At 42.8% G+C, this 23,910-nt stretch overlaps 1 protein-coding gene across 1 annotated transcript in view; it reads right to left on the bottom strand.

The window, feature by feature from the left end:
* Positions 1-498: 498 nt before the first annotated feature.
* LOC126470889 (uncharacterized) overlaps positions 499-23,910 on the bottom strand; it is a 284,322-nt gene continuing 260,910 nt past the window's right edge. The window contains exons 5-6 of the mRNA XM_050098913.1: positions 20,238-20,352; positions 499-684 (exon numbers count right to left, since the gene is read on the bottom strand). Coding sequence (XP_049954870.1) covers positions 499-684; positions 20,238-20,352 — 301 coding nt within the window. The remainder of the gene's footprint in view (positions 685-20,237; positions 20,353-23,910) is intronic.

The raw sequence follows: 23,910 nt of genomic DNA, 5'->3' as shown, positions 1-23,910 counted from the left end.
ATCAGTTTCATAGCTTATGAAGCTCCGGAAGGGCCTATGACTATTGCTAAATTGCTGGAACAAAATTTCGTTTTTTGTGAGCTGTTCATACTACTGGTGTAACTATAGCAGCACCGTAAGGCAGTCGCTTGAATGGCGTACTAAACCGTTATTAGCAGGAGCTATGGCAAGATAATTCTAGAATCTAGCGCTGATGCGAAGAAAGCTGACATACAGAAACGATCAACCGTTTTGGTTTCCCGCGCTCGTGAGATGACGGAAAGTGGTGTTCTAATTACAGAAGCACTAAGTGCTTACACGGATAATCTCGTTGTAATTGATAATTATTCTGGGTGGGGCAAGTACCGAAAGCTTTTGCGGGAACAAAGAATTAATTATTCGTTGCTTGCTCTTATATACTGTGCAACTACTGAGTTGCCACCAGGAGGTAAAGTGACGGTCGTATAGATTAGTTGATGTTCAGGTGTACGAAATCCAGTACTAGGTCAAGGGATAGATTTAGAATCTGGAAATGACGGCAAGAAGCAGAGAGATGCAGGTTATGCCAGTTGGTGCCGTGGCCAGGGAGAGGAATGAGTGCGTGGCTGCGTGTGGCTGCCTCCTGCTGCTGCTGCTGCTGGCGCTCTCCGGATCGGCTGGCCCGCGACACACCAGGGAGTCTACAGGATACTGCTCGCAGTGGATCTGCGGACACACACAAGATCTCAGCTCTACATTTCCAGATTAGCAGCTCAGCAATAAATATGATAGCATTTTCCAAATTTTTCAGCATTTAGGAAAACTTCAACTGAGAGATATACATTGAGCTGCTGAAGCAACTAACTGCAGCAAATTTTAACGAATGTATAACAATTTTTTCGTGGCAGTGAAACATACACCATCCGCCCAAAGTGTTCCGAGACTGATTGTCTTACTGACGTACAAGCGACGACAGCGCAGTACTTCGATGGCAGCTTGAAACTACAAACGACAGATATACATTCGACCAGGCAGCTATGAGCAGGCAGTGTTAAGTAGTGGACGTGCACCAGTGGTGTATCAACGTTGATATGTCACAAATCACGATAGCACGATAGAGTAACGAACTGAAAACTATAAATAAACTTTTTAAGACATTTCCCAGGATGTTTCGAAGAAGGGCAAAGAGTGTGCAAAATTCGTCCCGCACACCTTTTCTCCTGTTCAAAAACAACGACACGTGAACGCCTGCCGCCACTTTATTGAACTGCAACATGTAGGCAACCTTTTTTAGCAAGACTTCGTGTTAGGAATACGAACCTACCTCAAAACGACAATGGGTTTTTGGTGGCTCGCCGAGTCCCAAGAAGGCGCGCACGTGACGCGCGAATAGAACAACATTCCAAAGAAGGACTTTTCTAACAGTTCCGCATAGTTGTGTGAACGTTCTATGCGTTGTACTCAAGCGTGAGGTGGGGCGTGGGTGAAGGAGGTGGGGGAACTATGTAGAACACCTGATGCAATAAAACCACGATATTAACTTTTCTCTATTTTTTTATTAATCCAGTCTCGAAATTTTTTGGATTGAAGGGATGTGTTTTGCGAATAAAAGCCCGTTAGCGCTCTATATTTCGTTTTTAATTTCCTATAAGTATTTTTGAGCGCAAGCTCCGTTTTTGTGTTTCCAAGTTTCACTTGAAGTTTTTCATCATGGTGCGTGAAGCTGTCGTACCTGTAAATTGTGAGAAATTTCTTGACTGTTAGATCCTCAATATATGCCCTGATGTCACAGTGTTTTCTAGTCGAAGAATCGATAGTGGAAAAGGAAGAGAATCAACTCACTGTTAATATGGCTGACAAATTACAGTGTAACATAAATAGACTGATAATCCATCTGGAGGAAATGTAATTTTAGAAACAATTGTTTTCATATTATTAAAAAAATGTCGTATTTCTGAAGCCACTGCTTTAGATGAATATAACCTTCACAAAAAGGTGGCTTTAGTGAACAGCACTGGCATGTAAATTCTTGGTTGATACCTTTAACAAGAAATAGTACATTTCCTCCCCTCATTCTTGTTGTATCACATCTTAGGCTCCACGTCAAATAACGTCGTCGTAGAAGTGACGGCAAACTATAATTTGCTTCTTAGAGGGTGGACTGCATGTCTTCCTCATATAATCTTGCTAGCAGACGTTAGGGTCTTTCTACCATTTAAGATGACTATGTAATCCATGTATATGATACGGACTCCCACAATGAGAGGTCTTCAATGCCTTTTGCACATCTGCACTTTCCATTCTCCTATGTTGTACCGTTGTTGCACATAATATTCTATAGCGTTTTACTACCTCCTGCCGAAGAGTCGAGCTACTGAGAATCTTACATCGTCTGTTTTATATCTTCTGAACACGGGTAGCGCCCGGAAATTTGCACTACAATGGCATCGTCCATCTTCCATTTCTCAGTACGTTCTCCTCCACTCACCCACATTTCTGAGTGGTAAATTGTCAACGATTTTCTCTCCAGTGGCAATATCTCGTACTGGACACAAGTGACAAACTGAGCAGTATCGTATACAAAGACGTCGGAATTGATGTTCTGTTAGACGAAGTCTACGGTATGCAGCTAACGGATTGTTTTGAAGATCGAGTCATCATCTTACTTACACGATCCATAAAGACGCTGATGGGGCTGCTCCAGAGTCGTCAGAGCAGCCATCTGGGCCAAAAGTTCCACATTACAAACCAGGGATGGAGCGTAAGTCAAGCACTCAGTGTACTAAGATGTTCATCGTCATGGTTAAAGTGCCGTGACAGCAGTAAAACTATAAACGTGATGATCGGCTGAGAACCTCGCGACTTCTCGGATAGTAAGAGCCATGTACCGTCATTCGATTGTTTGTGCCATGATCAGAAGAATTTCTGACAAGGGCGCAGTTCCCCCGTTAATTATACAATGAAGTATGAATTCAGCGGAGGAGACACTGCGCAGCCAATGGCAGAGAAATTTACTAGAGTTATCCCCATAGCCAGTCAGTATCTAACATTCCATCGCGATCAAGCAATCGTTGAAACGAACGTTTAGGACTACAGTAGCACAAAAGTCGGAGTTTGCTACTATGAGAGCGATTACTAAACCTATATTTAACATAATGTTTGCTCAGACTACACAAACATAAGGCTTTAATTGCATTAAACTTTCTCTGGTCGTGAAGGGACCTGGTGAAACGCACTTACAAGAAACCCCTCGCGTGCGAGGTCGCAAGTTAAGCCTTTAGTAAGGCTCATTAGAAAGGGCTGTGTTAACACTTATGACTCACCATGTGCATCAGGAGGGTGACAGAAAACGAGTGTCCGGGAGGTGCAGTGATCTACTTTCTATTAGGTGTATGCATTACACCTCACAAAATGGACACCGTCGCCGTTCAAGAAATGCTAAAAAAAAGACCGCTTAACTAGCACCATGAACACCGAACGAAAAGGGAAAAATGGCGCGTCACAGTGATCACAGAGGTTCGCACCATTAAGATCTATGGCGAATTCCTTGAGAGTTACAAATCGTACAGGACGTTCAGCTAGGTAACCAAACTTTAGGAAAGCATATACAGTCATGTTGATGTAACGTGGTGATAAGAACTGACGGAATTTGGTGGCACGTAACTGAATGTGAAACAGTCTGTCGTGGAGCTTATCGTGAAAATGCCTATCCTCTAAGGCACAGCTGCAGATAATTCGATAATACGCGTCATAGGCACGGAAGAAACAAACATCCATAGGCTCAGTTCATCCAGTGATTCCAGATGGTATGAGCTGTTACGTCACACACTTTTTAGGAGCGATATTTTGCTGTAAGGGAGGCTGATTTTTATACATAGACCAGGAATGAAGCAAAAGTAAGTGCTCTTACCATAGTGAAAGTTCACTTACGCCCATTTTCCCACTCTTTTTTGCTGTGACGTAAGTTGTCCTGTCCGTGCAATATCACGCACACGAGAAGGAGACGTAGGAGGCAGAGCACCTCGATCTTCTCGCAGCACAATAAATAACTTCTCATCCAGTTTACCATCTAGATTAACACTCGGTATAGTCGAATACGAATGCTGTAAGGCATTGATGTTAGTTGATCTTGATACAGTTTCCTTGGTATTTCTAATTCCCAGGGTTCCTTTCATATGCATTCTCTCTTCAAATCACGATTGGTCGGTGTTGAAAACAAATCCCTTATTGAAAGATGGGATAAGTTTGCGTACTTCAGCTACAAATTTTCGAGCCGATTCCGCGGTTTGCTGTGCATCGTCAGGTGTACGCTTTGTCTGAAAATTCATTACCTTACGTCTTCCAATTGTGTAGCACTGTTTGAAGTTATGCAGCCATCCACTGTTTCCCTTGAAATCACTGTAATCTATGTCGGTCGCAACTTGATGTGCATCAAGTAAGAGCTCACTATTATGCAGATCCTGTACATTATATCGAGCATCCTCTAAACGCGCAAACATCAGTTTTTGTAACAAGTGTGCCTTGTCCTCCCTTGAACATCCGTAGTGTTTCTTACGCACTACACGGTCACATTGACGCGAACTTACTAGAAATATGTACATAATTATTTTTTCTCTGTTTAGCGGATGATCTCCCATGTACGTCATTATGATTCGTACTCGCTCCTTGGATAACGATTGTCCTTTGCTATGTTTCACTGGAGACGGAATTTTTGACTCCCTGTCTGACAAGGATGATGAACAACATGGCTTGACATATGTTTCTGTCACTTTAACTTGTTAATCAGGTATCGCCATCTTTGTACTCTTCATGTACACTGTCCGCTCAGTCGAGCGTACACGACACCACGTATTGTACTGACTCATCTTGCAGAAGCGCTAATATTTCATCCGCCACCTCTTTCTCACTCTGCAAAATTCCTTGGCGAAATGCCAACTTCGGCAACTGTTGTTGTAGACATAATGCAATATTCTATTTGTTTATTGTTGCCATTGGTCTGCTTTGTATCAACACCATTAGCACTGTTGTGCTGTTGTGTGTTAATCGTCTACTAAGCTGTTCAACTACGCTCCGCAGCATCATGCTGTGCTCAACATTGGATACCTCCAGTCCCACCCCCTGTTGCCATTAGCAGCCAATGGTGTGATTGCATGGTAGGCAATATGTGGGACGTCGAATGCCGCAAACATCACTGGCCTTTTGCGACGTTGCACTTAAGGGATTCCTAGTTTAAAACAACTCAGCACCCAAGAGAGCAACAATAATACAAACACGATGATCAGCCGAACTGTCACAGGCGCAGAGCGTTAAACTGGAAACATAAACGGACTTGGATAGATCCTGGTTGGCAGAACACTTTCCTGTGTTTCTCAATCCACATTTAACTAGAGTTCAGAATCGGAGGAGGCTAGGGGTATGTCAGCTCCAATACGTCAATGCCTAGTAAAGTACAGTGGTGCTCCAACCAATCATCGTCCGAATACCATATTTACCTTTTTAAGAACAGGAGGAGGGAAAGCGGCTGCGGAATAAACTGCTGTGGTTTTCGCTCAGCGTGGACCACGTAGCGAGGTGGTGTCACTTTCCTGGTCAGTGGGAGGATCGTTTTCGTCAGTTTGTTGGAACAGTCAACACGTAATCAGTGTTCACCACGACGGACCTCATGCTAGGGGCCACACAGGAGAAAATTCTTGCACTGAGAGGTCACGCCCCCAGAGGAGTAGTAAGAGGTTCTGATACACTCCTGGAAATGGAAAAAAGAACACATTGACACCGGTGTGTCAGACCCACCATACTTGCTCCGGACACTGCGAGAGGCCTGTACAAGCAATGATCACGCGCACGGCACAGCGGACACACCAGGAACCGCGGTGTTGGCCGTCGAATGGCGCTAGCTGCGCAGCATTTGTGCACCGCCGCCGTCAGTGTCAGCCAGTTTGCCGTGCCATACGGAGCTCCATCGCAGTCTTTAACACTGGTAGCATGCCGCGACAGCGTGGACGTGAACCGTATGTGCAGTTGACGGACTTTGAGCGAGGGCGTATAGTGGGCATGCGGGATGCCGGGTGGACGTACCGCCGAATTGCTCAACACGTGGGGCGTGAGGTCTCCACAGTACATCGATGTTGTCGCCAGTGGTCGGCGGAAGGTGCACGTGCCCGTCGACCTGGGACCGGACCGCAGCGACGCACAGATGCACGCCAAGACCGTAGGATCCTACACAGTGCCGTAGGGGACCGCACCGCCACTTCCCAGCAAATTAGGGACACTGTTGCTCCTGGGGTATCGGCGAGGACCATTCGCAACCGTCTCCATGAAGCTGGGCTACGGTCCCGCACACCGTTAGGCCGTCTTCCGCTCACGCCCCAACATCGTGCAGCCCGCCTCCAGTGGTGTCGCGACAGGCGTGAATGGAGGGACGAATGGAGACGTGTCGTCTTCAGCGATGAGAGTCGCTTCTGCCTTGGTGCCAATGATGGTCGTATGCGTGTTTGGCGCCGTGCAGGTGAGCGCCACAATCAGGACTGCATACGACCGAGGCACACAGGGCCAACACCCGGCATCATGGTGTGGGGAGCGATCTCCTACACTGGCCGTACACCACTGGTGATCGTCGAGGGACACTGAATAGTGCACGGTACATCCAAACCGTCATCGAACCCATCGTTCTACCATTCCTAGACCGGCAAGGGAACTTGCTGTTCCAACAGGACAATGCACGTCCGCAAGTATCCCGTGCCGCCCAACGTGCTCTAGAAGGTGTAAGTCAACTACCCTGGCCAGCAAGATCTCCGGATCTGTTCCCCATTGAGCATGTTTGGGACTGGATGAAGCGTCGTCTCACGCGGTCTGCACGTCCAGCACGAACGCTGGTCCAACTGAGGCGCCAGGTGGAAATGGCATGGCAAGCCGTTCCACAGGACTACATCCAGCATCTCTACGATCGTCTCCATGGGAGAATAGCAGCCTGCATTGCTGCGAAAGGTGGATATACACTGTACTAGTGCCGACATTGTGCATGCTCTGTTGCCTGTGTCTATGTGCCTGTGGTTCTGTCAGTGTGATCATGTGATGTATCTGACCCCAGGAATGTGTCAATAAAGTTTCCCCTTCCTGGGACAATGAATTCACGGTGTTCTTATTTCAATTTCCAGGAGTGTATAAAGCCAAACGTTCATCGTTGGGAAGATGTCAGTTATATTCGTAATGTAAGATAAACCGTTGACCCACAATCCAACAGTCCCTTCGGTAGACACAAATTATCTACCGCTTTTGAATTGGTCAGGCTCTGACACATCAGATAGCACTTATAAAGAACGTTCTCATGACTTACCCATCTGTGTTTTAGCTGCTCTCTTCCTGACGTATTTCTAGCAAATCCACGATCGTAGGGGCATCAGCAGGCTCAGGTGTCTGTGCCAGTCTCAGCTGACATACTCTTGGTTGCATCTCTAGAAGGGAATGAAGGGGCAAATGCTCGTTGTATTAGGGCCTCATATTGTTTGTAATTTTCAGATTACAATAATTTTTTCATGATCTTTATTTACTGTATCTTCTTCTTCACAAAATACTTTGTGCACTATTGACTCCAAAGAGAATGACACGTAGTGTGGTTGTTATACCGTGGTGATGGTGAGCAAGATATCTCTCCTTAACATGCAACTTTGCCACATTTACAGCAATAGCAATTAAAGGTAGTACGTCCATAGTTGTGACACATAAAGTACTTCACTGGAATTAAAATATACTGTCTCAAATGAAGGGGGCGGGGGGAATCAAGCTGTTACAAATTTTGCAGGACCACAGAGCTAAATGTGGTTGTAAAGGAAGTTGCCGTCACTAGCTCACCATTTACTCTCTTTACATTATATTTTCCATTGCGGTGATACTTTACCCGCTCCATGCGTTTTCATCCCCCTGGTGCCTTACATTAATTAAATCTTGGCTAAACAAAGGTACCTCATCCAAACTAAGGTAATTAAAATTAGTTAATCCTGAAGTAACCAGACATTCTGTACTTGTGAAGCTTGCAGAAATGGAAGTGTGTAAACTTTGTTTCCATATATAAAGATTTCCATAATATGCGGTAAGCTTTCAGAAACTAAAATGATGGTACTGTAAGAGCCATTTTCTATGAATCATGTAATGTTACAACTGAGAGACAAAATTCCTGGTGCAATAATGCCCTCTTTGTTGAATATATCCATACATATCTCTTTCATAGTGTATTTAAACAAAGAATTTGGTTTAACGTAATTCCCGTAAGCAGCTATGAAAGTAAATGCCTGTCCAACAAGGCCTCACCCAAGCCGAATGAACGTATTACATTTTATGTGTGGCAGGTGCCATAGACATTTCCCGCTGTTTCGACTTACCTTCCATCCACCCCTCGACATGTAGCACGACTAATAATATTGTTTTTTCTTCTTTGCTTATAAAATCCGCTCCATCTGAAATCAAGATCCCAATTCGCTTTAGTGTACACCGTTCAATTGTAGCAAAGACTGGTAGCCGCTGACGCATTCAGTTTTTACGGATTTAGCAAATCTCTGTAATACTGGCGTTTTAAGGCATAACTAGATGTAAACGAAAGGTTTCTTCTGTGGCAAACTTAGGGAATGATAACAAGAACGATAGAGGCCAGACATATGTGAAATTTGCTGAGAAGAACAATATGTTTCTTCTCAAAGACATCTTCCGCAAGTAACAAATGAGAAACGGTCATTGCAAGGACCGAATAGAAGTAAAACTGAAATTTTTAATTCATAAAACAGTAAAAATATTTATCAGAGCTGTCTGTCCTATACACTTTCGAACGCAAAGTGATTTTCACCTATTAAGATACAGAAACTCGATCGACAGTATATAAAAAAATGTAGAGTTTGAGAATTTATGTGTTACTGGGACAATATACGAGTATTAACTAAACACCAAGATCATACAAAATGAACAGTGTACAGATACAGACTAGAAAGACATCTATTTAATATATTCACTTAGATAAACGTCAAAGGGAGCTTTAGATTTGATGAAGGCAAATTAAGAGAACATTTCTGATAGAAACAGGCAGCTTTTAAAGGGAAGACTAGAGTTTAGACTAAGCGATACTGGGAATATGTAACAACATGCTGAATAAAACAAAACCATAAGGTGTTGTCTTTGCGAAGATGTGAGAAGGTGGAATGACAATTTTATTAAATAAGACACCGAAAATTGTAAAAATATGACGAGAGCAAAGAAGAACTTACTTTGGGAAGTATTCGCGTTCCATCAGTTAAGGTGGCAGTGGGGACAATAAGGAACAACAGTAGTACAAGGATTAAAAGATTTCAGAGGCTCTTTATATACGGATTTTTTCAGGATTAGTAGTCAAAATTTTGGGAGGTGGTAATATAGACAGATTCCAATTATTCATTGTGTATAACATGTGTTTAATTTCCGGTGGTTGCAGAGATAAAGTTGGTTGCAGATGTGAGTTTTGATTTCGTGTGTTAGTACTCGAGTTGCTATGGGTTCATTTATCGGCTGTCATTTTTAACTTGAAGTCCAGGTTGTGAAGTTGTGCTTCAGATTATGTAAGTGAATTTTTCAACACTGATTGCGATTGTGCGTCTAACTCTACTGCATCATTTAAGCATGTTGCACTTTAAAAATTCTCAGCCTATCAGTATGGTATTTGTGTAGAGGTTTTGTAATGAACAAGGTGCTGTTGCTGCTTCCTGTAGACGATTCCCTAACTGTAGAGTACCAGGTTCAAGAGTGCTTCCAGAATGAATTTTTCTCTCTTCAGCGGGCTGTGCGCTGATATGAAACTGATCGGCAAATAAAAACTTCGGGCCGAACCGGAGCCTTTGTCTTCCACGGGCAAATGTTCTATCGACTAAGTTACCGAAGTACGACTCAAGACAGTCCTCACAGCTTTTATTCATTCCGGAAATATACTCCAGGTAAGCCATGTTTCCACAATATCCTTCCTTCCTGCAGTGCTAGTCCTACAAGTTTTGCAGGAGAACTTCTGTGACACTGAAACGTAGAAGATGAGGTAATGACGGAAGTAAAGTTGTGAAAACGGGTCGTAAGTCGTGCTAGGGTACCTGAGTCGGTACAGAACTTGATGCGAAAGACAAAGGTCCACGGGGCGAGTGCTGGTCCGGCACACAGTTTTAATATGCCAGGAAGTTTCAGGTTCGAGGATGTTTACTCGTGTTTTCACATTAACTGCGCGAGACTGGAGCAGTGCCCAGCAGTCATACTTCGTATGACCGTACAAATGAATGGAGTATGAATAAAGCAGAAGATATTATTCAGTTGGAACAACATAGCCCTTCACAGAATTTCTACAAGTATCGGTGTTTCTCGTAAATGAATAAGACGAATATTACGTATGCAAGATCTCTAGTCATATCTTTTACTGTGGTTTCAATACTTCTAGAAGGAGATGAAGGTAGAAGACAGGGATTTTCTCGTTACCTAACTGATAATCGCTGAATAATCGCATCAGTACTGTTTCACTATAAAGCCACTTCCATTCGTAACGCTATCAATAACACACATACGTCCGACGAAGGCCCACATGCCTTTGAGGAGCCACGCGTTCATGCACGCTTCTCTGTAAATGTGATGTGGTATCATAGACACTCAGTTGATTTCACATGTTGGTGTTTCCGTATTGTCTAACAGAACCCCGTTATCTAGAATTCATTGAAAACGAACTTTCGCCATTATTGCAGAAGATTTCTTTGACTACAAGGATGCGTATGTTCTTTCACAGGGACGGGGCCCCTACACATTTTAGTCTCATGTGACACATCAACTAAAACTAACATTCCCCGGAAAAAGGATCGGCAGAAATGGTCACGTTTCTAGACCTTCAAGATCCTAGAAACATGCCCCTTCGTATTTTAGCGCGTGGGGTGTTTGAAACGCGAATACCACAAAGAAAAATTAAACAGGAGAAACGACATGAAAAATATGGATTATGAATAGTGCTACCATCATACAAGAACACCAAGACGACGTCATAAGAATGACACGAGGAGTTGTCAGGAAATTCGAAAGTACATTGAAATCGTACTTGGAATTTATGAAAATCAATTTTGAACCTAATCTTCCGCGTTTGCCTAACGCCTTCTGTGTGTTTTTATTTGGACTGCATTCTGACAGCTGTATTTCTGTAACCAATACAAGTTTCCCACGTGTTATATGGAATGTTCTATTCGAGTTCACCTATACTACAACTTCCTACCTCCTGAGCCTGTCCACTTGAAGAGATGGATCAGCAACACAGTGAAAACAGTGGCATTCTTGAACTAATACCAGATGAGGGGAATGTCATTCGACGAACAGGGAAAGCGAAGATGGCATGAGATTGTGTTTTTTCGGTACAAATAATTAAAGCTGGAAGCAAATTATTTTACAATTAAATTTGCAAAAATATGGACGGGAGTTACTGGTAATGAGACAGTTTTGTGAGGAAGGAACAGTTTTCTAAATTGAAGGGACAGAAAAGAAAGAATAAACTATAGACATAACAGATACCTGTCTGTAACATCAGAAGTATTCAATAGAGTCATCTTCAATGGCGAAGAAAAACAATTGGTTTCATCCAGGAAAAATAAATTGGATATAAGAAAATGGATAATGGACAGACTCTCAAGAAAATTATAGAGCGGAGCAATGTATATGAGTTATCACTTTGCCTCTTATTAAAAGGTACTGGGGAAGCTTTTCACATTATTTAAATAACATTGGCATTAACCGCACTTGATAACTAAGAAACTGATTCTACGTATACTATTACGCTGAAAAATACATACGTCAGTTCTCCAACGGACTTCAGAGAAGGAAATTCAGGTAAGAAACTTCTATTTCACCAAAATTAATCTCACAATATCTAGACAAAGATTTCAAATCACTGAAGTGGGAGCAAGGAGATGAAATACATGCGGGATATAAATGGATCGCCTTTGTTTTAGAGATGACTCTGTAGTGTTTGTCTCTAGCACAAATAAACGTCAACCACTAATGGAAGAACTTATTAAGGTAAGTTTGTAGGTAGAAAACAATGACGCTAACAGTAGAGCTATGTTTATTAAAAACTAAAAAAAAAAAATACTTTTTAGGAATGAAGTCATATGACAGTTGATTATTTTTCGTGTTTATAACCAGAGAAGACGACGATTGAGTGGAAAGAAAAATAAATAAACAGCCCATCAAACAATGGCTTGGGTGCTTTTGGTGAAGTACATAGGATATTCAAAAGTCATGCTTCCAGTGTTTCAGAAATGGAATGTTAACAACATTGTGTATTACCATATTTGTCTTCTAACAGTGGTAGAACGTCTTATAATGCTAGAGCCACTCAAAACCTCAGGGTTGCTGAGTGACCAATGGATATATCCATGTTGATAAATATTATGACAGTCAGAAAAACGAACACATTGGTCACTACGCAACCTGGAGTGGAAGACATAATTATGACCACGATGAAAATTATGTGGACAACAGCAGGCCAAGTGAACGGTTAATAGGTGGATCAAAGAAGTTCTTTGCTGAATTCCGAGAGTTAAGAAAGGACCAATGCAATAACCCGCTGTAAAGCAACTGTCAATGTCAATGGACCAACAGAGATTATCGTAAGGTAGGTCGATGACATTACGAAATAGGCATGACCGACGTGGATGCCATTTATAAATACGTGGATACCATAAAACGACGTGCGCAGAGCTAGAGGTATATCTGGTTCCTTTTACAGGCTCCAAAGATAAATCATAGTAAACGATACATTATTCATCACTGTTAAGAATTACTGTAATGAATAAAGAAAACAAATTCAGCAGTTAACACCACTGTATGTATTTACGCTGCAGCCGTAAACTTTAACGAATTACCCAAATTATAACACTTGTATGAAGACTGAGTGCGGAAAAATGTTACGATATGTCGCATTAGATAAGCTTCAACTCTGTGGCTAAGGCAAAGCCCCTACCTTTGTGGAATCACAGACAACTCTATGTCACTACCGTGAATTTTAAGAAGAGTATGCCTTCACTGTAATATTAACAATGATTTGTAATACGCAGTAACTGAGTGACATGTAGTGTTTCGGTTGCTCACTTCACTACGTTGACAAAATACTGCCAGGTATATGAGTTTTCTGAAAAATCCACATCATTTCTTATATTTGCAGAAAGACAGGCAAGAAACTTAATTACCTGAATTCGATTCAGGGAATTTTCATGGACAGTATCATATCTACTGCTGTTCTTGCAGATGATGTAACGATAAACCATGACAACTAAACGCCATGTGTAACTACTAGTCATCTGCGCATTTCTGAATCAATAATTCGATAATGGATTGTATAACTCCCTCTCACATCGCCACTTATTACAGTGATGTTTAGTTCATACTTAAATTCTCGGTAGGGGGTGTAAGCCACCAATTTCAAACTATATCTCTGTAATTACACTTTGGAATAGCATATGAGGAAAGTAAAAATATTTCCGTGACAGCTCTGATTTCCCTACTTTCCCTTATTTTATAGCGATGGTCTTCCGTCCTCAATTGGAAGTTAACAAAATATTTTGATGTGTGGAAGAGAAAGTTTTTCATTTACATTTAGAGCAAACTATTTTTGTTTTAATGATTTACATCCCTACTCATTCATCAAATCCGTGACACTCTCTACTCTAGTTAGCGATATCACAAAACGAGCTCCCGTTCTTTGAGCGTTTTCGATGTCTTCTGTTACTACTAAAAAATCAGACGAAAAACGAAGTGCAAGTAGTTTCTTTAGCGCACCTGCAATTTCTAAACACCTGCAAATTAAATGAAGTAATTATTTTCATTTCCCTGCAAACTTTTCTATATGACAGTTCCCTTTTAAGTGATTCCTAATTGCAATCCTTAGATATTTATCTGATTCGATTACTTCTGAATTTGTGCTCTTTATCATGTAACAAATATTCAACAGAAATATCTCAATACTTACGAGGAGGATCTCACAATTTTTAATGATATTGGTCGATCACCATTGTTCGCAACACACACATATCGTCTCTATATCATTTTGTAATTCGTACTGACTTCACTAGGCGGTAAACGATGGCATCTTCTACAGACAAACTAAGAGTACAGATCAAACTGTCTTCTAAATAATATGAATTTATCAAGAACGCAAAGAGCATATCACACTTTTTAGGGGAGCTCCCAGCAATTACTATGTACTGTGACATTTTTTACGTGGAATTATGAATACAGTCACCTAGCTGAAACAATATTCCATGGACCTGCAATTTGAATTTATCCACTTAAGAGGAATTGCCTCAAAAGCCTTCTGGAAAGCTTGGAATTTGGAATGATTTTGATGTAATATGTCAATAACACTCATTGCTTCGTCTAATAGAAATCCACATGAGTTTCAAATTCATAAGTTTTTTTGAATTCGTGCTGTTTATGTGTTAGCATGTCGTGATCTTCGGGGTGTTTGATAATGCGTTTACACAATAGACATTCCAGAATACTGCTATAAATCGACGTTAGTGGACTGCATTTATGATTTTTTAGGTTGCTTTAACATCTCTTTCTGTGTATTGGTGTAATCTGCGTAACTGTCGAGGCTTTAGACACGGGTCTTTAATGGAGAAATTAATTAGAGAGGCAAATTGCTTGCCCATTTTATGACCTATCAATTTAAAGAGTGCATATGCTATGATTCATAATGCATTATTAACTGAAATGGAATTTGTTGAGCGCTATTTGAAGCCATTATGAAAATGTAGTTAATCAGTGATCAGGCTGTCATCCACTGCTGTGGCTGCTTGCTTGTCCGTTCAGCATCAGCCAGCAGTAGTAAAGTTCCTGCGCGCTGATATCTTTCTGGCAGCTCGTTCCTTGCCTCAGCGCGCTGTCCAAATAAGTACGCAGCATTCTGTGGAAGGATAAAGGCAGCCCGGGTCGTAGTGCTTGTCGCAATACATCTTCGTCACAGGACAGTTGCAGCCCTACCGCCATCCTTCCGCAACAAGTCTCGTATAGGCGCCATGGGTCCTAAAGAAAGCAATGTTAATTTACTGCCCTCCTAACGCCACTAGCTTCCTTAATGCCACAGAGTAACTTGTTATTGTTTACAGTTTTACTAAGGCGTTCGCTTCGAAGTTTAGGAGCACGAACGCTATTACAAAAGAGCCTTGATCGTGTTACCCTCTGACACTCATCAGACCTGTAAACGTCCTCTAAAGTTGCTACAACTGGAGAAACACTATCTGAAAAGTATCCCGACGTCCCTACCTAATGTGGAATTGACCATTAGAGGTCACGAGAGGCGGTACCACCGATGTAAAAAGAGGCGAGGAGTATCGTGTCACATGTAGAGAAGTAGTAACGGTAGCGTGGGTCGATCAGGAGAGTACAGTGACTTAGAATGTGGACTAGTCACTGGATGTCACCTCAGTAACAAATCAATCACGGACATTTCAATCCTTCTAAAGCTGCCCAAGTCGGCTGTTGATGATGTGACTGTGAAGCGGAAACGTGAAGGAACAACCAAAGATAAACCTAGACCAGTTAGACTTCATGTACTGATGGAGAGGGACCATCAAGGTTTGCGGAGAGTGGTTGTATAAAATCGCTTGAAATCAGCGAAAGAAATCACTTGCGAGTTCCAAAGTGCTAGCAGCAGTCCTACTAGTACAATGACACTGGGCAGGGAGATAAAAGTCATGGGGTACACTGACGATCAGCTACTTATAACACACATATTTCTGTAGTCAGTGCTAAGAGCGACACCATTGGACAGTGGATGACCAGAAAGGAATGATCTGGAGTGGTGAAACACGTTATACTCTGTGGCAATCCAATGGAAGGGTTTAGGTTTGGCGCATTCCTGGAGAACGTTACTTGTCATTGTGTGTGATGCCAACACTGAAATATGCAGAAGGCGACGTCGAGGTGTGGTGGTGTTTTCCGCGGTTACGGTGTGGTCTCCTAGTTGCGCTTGAGAAAACACTAAAAGCGGAAGGGTATGAACACGTTTTACAGCATTTTGTACTGTGTGCAGTAGAGGAGCAGTTGGGACACGATTGTTTGTATCAGCATGACATTGCCACCTGTCCTAAAGAAGAAGCTGTTATACAATGGTTAGTTGAAAATACCATTCCTGGGTGGACTGGCCTGCCGAGAGCTCCGACCTGAAGGCAATGGAACACTTTTGGGATGAGTTAGAAGGTCGACTTCGCTCCAGAGCCCAGTGTCCAACACCAGTACCTCTCTGGTTTCCACGCTTGAAGAACAATGGACTGTCATTCCTCCACCAATATTCAGAAACCTCACTGAAAATGTCCTCAGCAGAGTTCAAGCCACCATAAAGACGAAGTGTGAGACAAACCATACTAATGTCCACTGATAGATGTCCGGATACATTTGACCTCATAGCGTATAGCTAAACGCTTCAATGAGACTTCTCTACTTTACGATTCTTGGTGGCGGGACATCAAGGTCATTAGAGGTGGTGTCCTAGTTCAGATGAAGAACTGAGAGCGTTTGATATATTTATAGAGATTCCTATGAATGATTCTGTTTCAGGGGCCCAGTGACAATGAAAGGAAAAACGAAGTCGGACTATCTGAGACATCAGGTAAATAGATGTGTAGACGCTATACAGCATAAAACTGTAGCTCTTATGATATTTCCTAATATTGTGATGCACGAAGTAGTCGTCATGAAAACTTGTAACCTGGCTAGTGACTAATGGCCATACACTGCTACAACTTAGGGGACGCCCTGTGACATTGTGCCTAACTACGGTACAAACCAATTTAGGATGAGACAAAACATTATAACCACTTGCCTAATAGGGTGTTCGTCCACCTTTGGAATGTGGCACCAGATTTCCCCGCACAAGTCGTTCATTTCCCGTAAAGTGAGGGCCGGCGGTTTGTAGGTGCGGTGTCGACGCCCTATAGCATCACAGACGTGTTTCATAGGGTTCACATCAAGCGAATTTGGTGGCCAAGATATGAATGTGAGTTCACTACCATGCTTCTCAAACCACTGTTGACCAATTCTGGTCTTGTGACGCCGACAGTTATCCTGATGAAAGATTTCATCACTGCCGCGAAGGCAGCAAACATGAAGGGATGACATAGTCCACAGCGGTCATGGTGCCTTCTGTTACTACCACAGCTTCCATGGCATCCCAGGTTAACGTCCTCCCATACCATAACACTGCCCCTATCCTCCCACATCAGTGGGGCGGAGCAAGTTTCGTACAGCCGTTCGTCAGCATCACGGCGCATCTGGACACAATCATCGACCTGGTGTAACGTGAAATGTCATTCATCCTGCCATTCGGCACGTTTCTATGAAGGCATGGCCCCCTGTCGATGATCCCGCACCCTCTGCAAACGCAATAGATGATGAAGTAAGTTTGACATGGGAACACATAGGCCCACTCTGCCGCGGAGCCCCATGATCAAGATGTGACCTGAACAGTGTGCTCCGAAACAATTTTACTTACACCAGAACTGTACTCTGTAGTCAGTCTGGCACAGATCACCGCCTATCCTGTTTTTCATAGGCAGCAAGCCTCCCACCTCCACGTTCTGTAATGAAGTGTGCACGTCCAACACCTTTTTCATCTTTCTTCATTCTATTTGCATGGATGCCCATAGCAGTATCACGCGAACGGTTGACAAGCTTCGCCTTTGATATATTCCTTCTCAAGCTCAGGGCCATAACAATCCACCATTTGGTGAAGTCGTTTATGTCAGCGAATTTTCTCATTTGCGACCCGCGTCGTCCCTAGAATGATTCCCCATTCGTCTCTGTTCCTCTTATACACATTTTTGTAAGGCGTCAAGTGACCACAAAGCCACCTGCCGGCATTAATTCTCGTAGCCTGCAATGATCTTGAAGTTTTCGACTCACCATATACACTGCCTGACAAATAAAGTGAAGCACACAGAGGGGGAGGAGAAAACGAAATGAAACATCACAGGTTGAAAGGCTATTTCAGTAATTCTAAAACAGAGTGAAATTTATAAAGAACTTGTCAATACGAGCTAACTTATCACTGTGACGCTGCGTTCGCTCTTGCCTGGATGCATTCATTGACCCAGTTCGGAAGGCTGCCATAAAACCGTGGCAGGCAAGTTGACCCACAACTGTGAGTTCTAGATATCCCGAATATTGGCGCTAGGACCGAGGTGTCGTCCTCGTTCGTCTCACACTGTTCCATCGGAAACAGGTTTGGGGATCTTGCTGGCCAAGTGAATAAATCAACATAACATAGGCAGTTCATAGAAATAAGCATCTTGTCTGGATGAGCATCATCCTGATGAAAATGGCACAACGATGCTGTCGTATGTCTGGTGGCATACGAGGATGCAGTATGCCGTGACGTACCCTTACGCTCTCAGAGTTCCTTCGATCACTGCCAGCCATGACCTGAAATCGTGCACGATGGCACGATGTCACGCCTTTCCAAAATATTGTAAGAGTGGGATCTCTCAAGAGATCACCGCTAAACTAACCAACTATAGTCATCCGGGTAGTGTAGAAACGCAAGTCATCACAGAATCCTATGCGACGTCATTCGCCAGCAGCTCGTGCTCCCAGGTCATGGTACTACTCCGAACGCAGCCATTTGTTTTGAGATTCTGAGCAGCATACGCATATGCAATAGTCTGTCTGCTGCTAGTCCACTAACAATGGTGCAGCATGTCACACATTTTACAGAGAATTTCTTCCAGAATGAGATTTTCACTCTGCAGCGGAGTGTGCGCTGATATGAAACTTCCTGGCAGATTAAAACTGTGTGCCCGACCGAGAGGTTCGCAGGAGAGCTTCTGTAAAGTTTGGAAGGTAGGAGACGAGGTACTGGCAGAAGTAAAGCTGTGAGTACCGGGCGTGAGTCGTGCTTCGGTAGCTCAGTTGGTAGAGCACTTGCCCGCGAAAGGCAAAGGTCCCGAGTTCGAGTCTCGGTCGGGCACACAGTTTTAATCTGCCAGGAAGTTTCAGAGAATTTCTTACTTGTCGGCTGGCAGGCGCATACGTGATGGGGCTACGGTGTTCTTGGTACACAGTACGGCCATTATCCTTTGCGGTGGTCACACGTTGGTTCTGCTGTGGTCGCTGGAACCTTGACGAAGCTCATCCATGCCCTCACGTTCCCCGGCAGCTCAGAATCGGTTCATTGTCACGTCTGAATGGCCCAAAACCCTGGATATTGCATGACCAACCGGCTAAATGGAGACTCACAGTAAGGCACCACCCACAGTCTGTCAGGTTCTGAAAACGCTGTCACAGACGAGAACGGCGTACCTTCCGTGTCTTTCACAGTGATGATTCAACATCTGACGCTGTTTTCGCCCATTACGTGCCAAGCCTGGTAACAACACTGAACACGAACAACACTAATGCACTCTGGTGGGCGTTCTACCAGTAATAGAGACGTGCGACTGCAATCACTTACATACATGCGTATGTTGTGTACTCGTACGAAGTTACATTGACATCAAACCATGTATTCTGGATGCTTCCTTTTTTTGGTCATGAAGTGTACAAAATCTCTGGTTGCGAGACTCGGTATTCCTATATATGTATTTAACAAATTCATGAGAAGCAATATCAGTTATTAGTGCATTATACAGAGTGATTCCGTGATGATGTTACAAACATTAAGGGGTGATGGAAAAGCCTACTTGTAAGGGAACCTTGTCGGAAACGACCTAGTCGAAATCTACAATTAAAAATCGTTGTGATACCTCTGGTAGTGGAATGCTTGTACAAATAATGTTGTTGCTAAGATTGTAGGGTACGCAACTTCCAGAAGTGGTAGTATGGATCAAAACAAGAAAACGATGTCCAGTAAATATGGGCTCTGAAACGTATACCTTACACATATTCATCCTCGCCACTGTGAAACGAGTGCTCATAGCTCTTAAGTATGCATTTTAGAGCCCATGTTTTCCGCATATTTTTTCTTGTTTTGCTTCGTACTTCCACCTCTGAAAGTTGCCTACCCTACATTCTTAGAAACAACAGTACCACTACACGTATTCCCCTGTCAGAGGTATCAGAACGATTTTCGCTTATAATTTTCGATTCGGTCGTTCACAGAACAGGGTACTTTACCTCAAATTCATACAGTAGCCCTTTTCCATCATCCCTGTAAGGCATCACGAAATCACCCTGTACAAACATATCAATGATAATGATAACATCAACAGCTTATATCAAAATATGATGCAAATGCCAAGAAAAATTTTCTAACACACCTTTATCAAAGACGATGACATTCGATCCAGGAAATGCTTCGTGAATCTGGCAGTTTCCTCCCCACATATCTGACGAACGATTTTCAGCGAACATTGTAGGTAGTCTTGAAAAGAGCTGAAACACACAGAAAAGGTTATGGGCAGCAGGAAGGCTGCTAGCGAAAGCAAATTAATTTAGATGGTGAAGTTCTCACTTTGGCACGAAAATACAGGTAAAATACGAGGGGCGTTCAGAAAGTAAGCTCCGATCGGTCGCGAAATGGAAACGACTATGAAAATCCGATAAAGCTTTGCACAGATGTGTTGGGTAGTGTCTCTAGTATAACCCCAGTTAGCATCACGTCGCTCTTCTCATTTCTGAGCTCGCAGTGAGTGCGTAAAGATGTCTAGAAAATAGTGTCTGCCGCCAAGTACGAGGGCCTGGTGAGAAATTTCGCCTGAAGCTATGCAGCTAACATTACATAACTGTCGTGCTGTTTCGTCTTCACGACAATTCTCAGCCGCATTCTGCAGGGGCAATGAAGATGCTCCTGCATCGTTTTCAAATGGAAATGTTAGATTACCCACAATACAGTCCGCAATTGTCTCCCCCTGAGTTTCATCTCTGGTCACATGAACCGCTGTCTTTGAAGACAACATTTTGACACAGACAACGAGGTGTAGGCCAGCGTGGAGAATTGGCGGAAAGCACTGGCGGCTGCCTTCTATGATGAGGCTATTGAAAAGTTGGTACAACGCTATGACAAAAGTCTAAGTCAGAACGGCGACTACGTAGAGAAGTAGCTGAAAGGTGTAGCTAATTGTTACAAGTAAAACATTTCTGATGTTCACTGTGGTTTCAATTTGGCAATCAATCGGAGCTTACTTTCTGAACAGGCCTCGTACATGTGATTTCGGTACCTGTCCAGAACTCAGTAAACTACTTTAATTAATCTTAAGTCACAGTTCGTACTAATTACTTCATACAGGACTGACAAGCTCAAGAAACGATATATGTAAGGTGTGTAGGGAGCACTTTCACTGTTTCTTCTAAAAGTAGCTGGCACAAAAGTAGAGTCCTCAACGTCGCGGCTGCTGCTTGCCGCCAGCAGGGGCTGCGGGCTGTGATGCGCTCGCCTCTCAGCTTTGTTGCCATGTAGGTACCGTTAGCGGTGCGCTGGGTCAGAGCAGCTGAAAGCTCAGTGTTATCGTGCTATATCGAGTGTTCACGTCTGATCTCAGTGTCTTACTGTCTTTGCAAAGGTGCTTTGACGTGTGTTCGGTGGTGGACAACAATGCAGGAGCAACGGCCTACTTCTAGTACTCCTCCAGACGGTGTGCATAAACGGCGGAAAGACATTCGTAAACAATCGAAAATTATCATATCGAATGTATTAAAGATTTTTACTGATCTGGCCGACAATGAAGAAGCGAGGAATATCTTAAATTTGGCCTAAATTTATAAACTTACTGCTAAATCGTGTGGTGTCTCCAAGTCAACCGAAGGCCGTATTAGCAAATCTGTGTCATCGGCAGAATCTCCAGACATGAATGAGTGTTTCGATTCTCCAAGAAAGGTATACGAACGTGAACGGAAATCAACCGACTATGGTGATTTTAACAAAGAGCTCTTGCGTAGAACTGTGCTTGGATATTACGACAGAGAAAAGTATCCAACGGCTAAAATAATACAGGCTGGTCTCGGTGAAAAAATTAATTACTCGGGCTCAGAGACCTCCGTTCTTCGTCTTCACCCCTCGCTTGGTTTCCGATTCAAGAAGTGTAATGACGGACGGAAATTCTTAATGGAACGCAGAGACATTGCAGCAGCAAGAGCGAAGTTTTAGAGTAGAATGCACTTCTTGAGTGCTGAAGACACCAGGCTTGCAGTGTACTAGGATGAAACTTGGGTTTCACAGAACCACACCAATAAGTATATATGGCACGACTCCAAAGGAAACGGCCGTTTGAAAGTGCCTACTAGTAGAGGTGGCCATTAATCATCGCCCACGCTGGTTCATTAACCACAGGGTTCGTACCAGTGGCCAAACTTGATTTTCGTGGTGGGAAAAGTTCTTGCCAATCCGATAACCATTCAGAAATGAATGGCGAAGTTTTTAAGAATTGGTTTATTCGACTGTTGTCTGCGCTGGAGCCGGCCAGTGTGGCCGAGCGGTTCTAGGTGCTTCAGTCTGGAACAGCGTGACCTGCCTCGGGTATGGATGTGTGTGATGTCCTTTGGTTAGTTAGGTTTAAGTAGTTCTAAGTTCTAGGGAACTGATGACCCCAGAAGTTAAGTCCCATAGTGCTCAGATCCATGTGAACCATTTTTTTCTGCGCTGGAGGAAGGGTCAATTATCGTGAGGGATAACGCCAGCTACCACTCCATTCAGATAGAAAATCTGACACGTTAAAATTCGCGCAAGGCAGATTTTATGGAGTGGTTAAAGAGAAAAAATGTTTCATTTTCAGTCGATGAAACGAAGGCTGAACTCCTGTCTAAGGGAAAAATCGTAGGTGCCAAAAAGACTTACGAAATAGATCAACTGGCAAACGAAATTGGACACCAAGTGGTACGTCTACCACCGTATCACTGCCAGTATAATCCCATTGAATTGATATGGGCACAAGTAAAGCGAGAAGGAGCGAAAAGAAATACTACTTTTAAACTTTCTGATGTCGAGAAGCTAAAACACAAAGCTCTTGACAATTTTATTCAGCAGGACAGGGAGAGATGCGTAAAACACGCAGAAGCATTGCAAGAAACTTATTTCTTGAACCAGGGTTTAAGAGACCCCATAGTGGAATCTGTTATGATACACCTGGCTGAAACAAGCGACAGTGAATCTGAGGACACGGAGCAGAAGATTCTTCAGTTTAGGTAAGCGCCGTCTATGTAAAAAGCTTACTTGATTTACATGTTTGTCTATTCATTTCAGTTATAGAGGACATACTGGGAATGTTTTACCCTTATTTTAGACGTCTGATAAATTTATCAAAATTGGTAGCGATTAGTTTGCTCGACAGTAACTGTCAATTAAAATAAAATCGTCAATTCTGCATTAATTAACAACAGGTTTTCCTAAAATCCTGTATCGAATGTCTTTACATTCGGATATAATCTTACTGCATTCGGTTTACTTGTACATTCGAAATTTAATTCCTTTATTTCATAGAAGGATTTATTGACAAAACGTTGTGGTGCTTCTATATCGATTGTATACTCGTATAGAAACAGTGCAGTAGCATCAGAACAGTCCCAGCACCTAATCTGATTCTCTGAGAAGAGCATAGAAATCTATGATATCTGACGACTTTTATAAAAAACTAGAACGTAGTATTGTATTACTTTAGTATGACAGAGGATAGTATAAGATGGATAGAGAAATATAGGGTAACGTCCTTGATAAAATTGACTATTCTGGCCAGCCACTTAAATGCACTCTCTTCTCCGCACACTTGGTTTTCAATTCTGAGGCTGTAATGATTGAGGATTTTTGTAACCCAAGACAGGGACATTGCAGTAGTAAGAACGAGGTTTTTTTGTACCAACCACGTATTGCATGCTGAGAATAATAGGCTTACAGCAAAATAGGCTTACAGCAAATTTAGATAAAACTCAGGTTTCACAAAACCTTTCGAACAAATATTTTGCTCGACTTCAGTGAAAATATTGGCTTCAAAATAACTACAA

Source organism: Schistocerca serialis, chromosome 3 (genome assembly GCF_023864345.2).
Source record: "Schistocerca serialis cubense isolate TAMUIC-IGC-003099 chromosome 3, iqSchSeri2.2, whole genome shotgun sequence".
In the NCBI taxonomy this organism is placed as follows: domain Eukaryota; kingdom Metazoa; phylum Arthropoda; class Insecta; order Orthoptera; family Acrididae; genus Schistocerca; species Schistocerca serialis.
The sequence above is the reverse complement of the archived record's forward strand: the minus strand, read 5'-3'. Positions and strand labels throughout refer to the sequence as shown.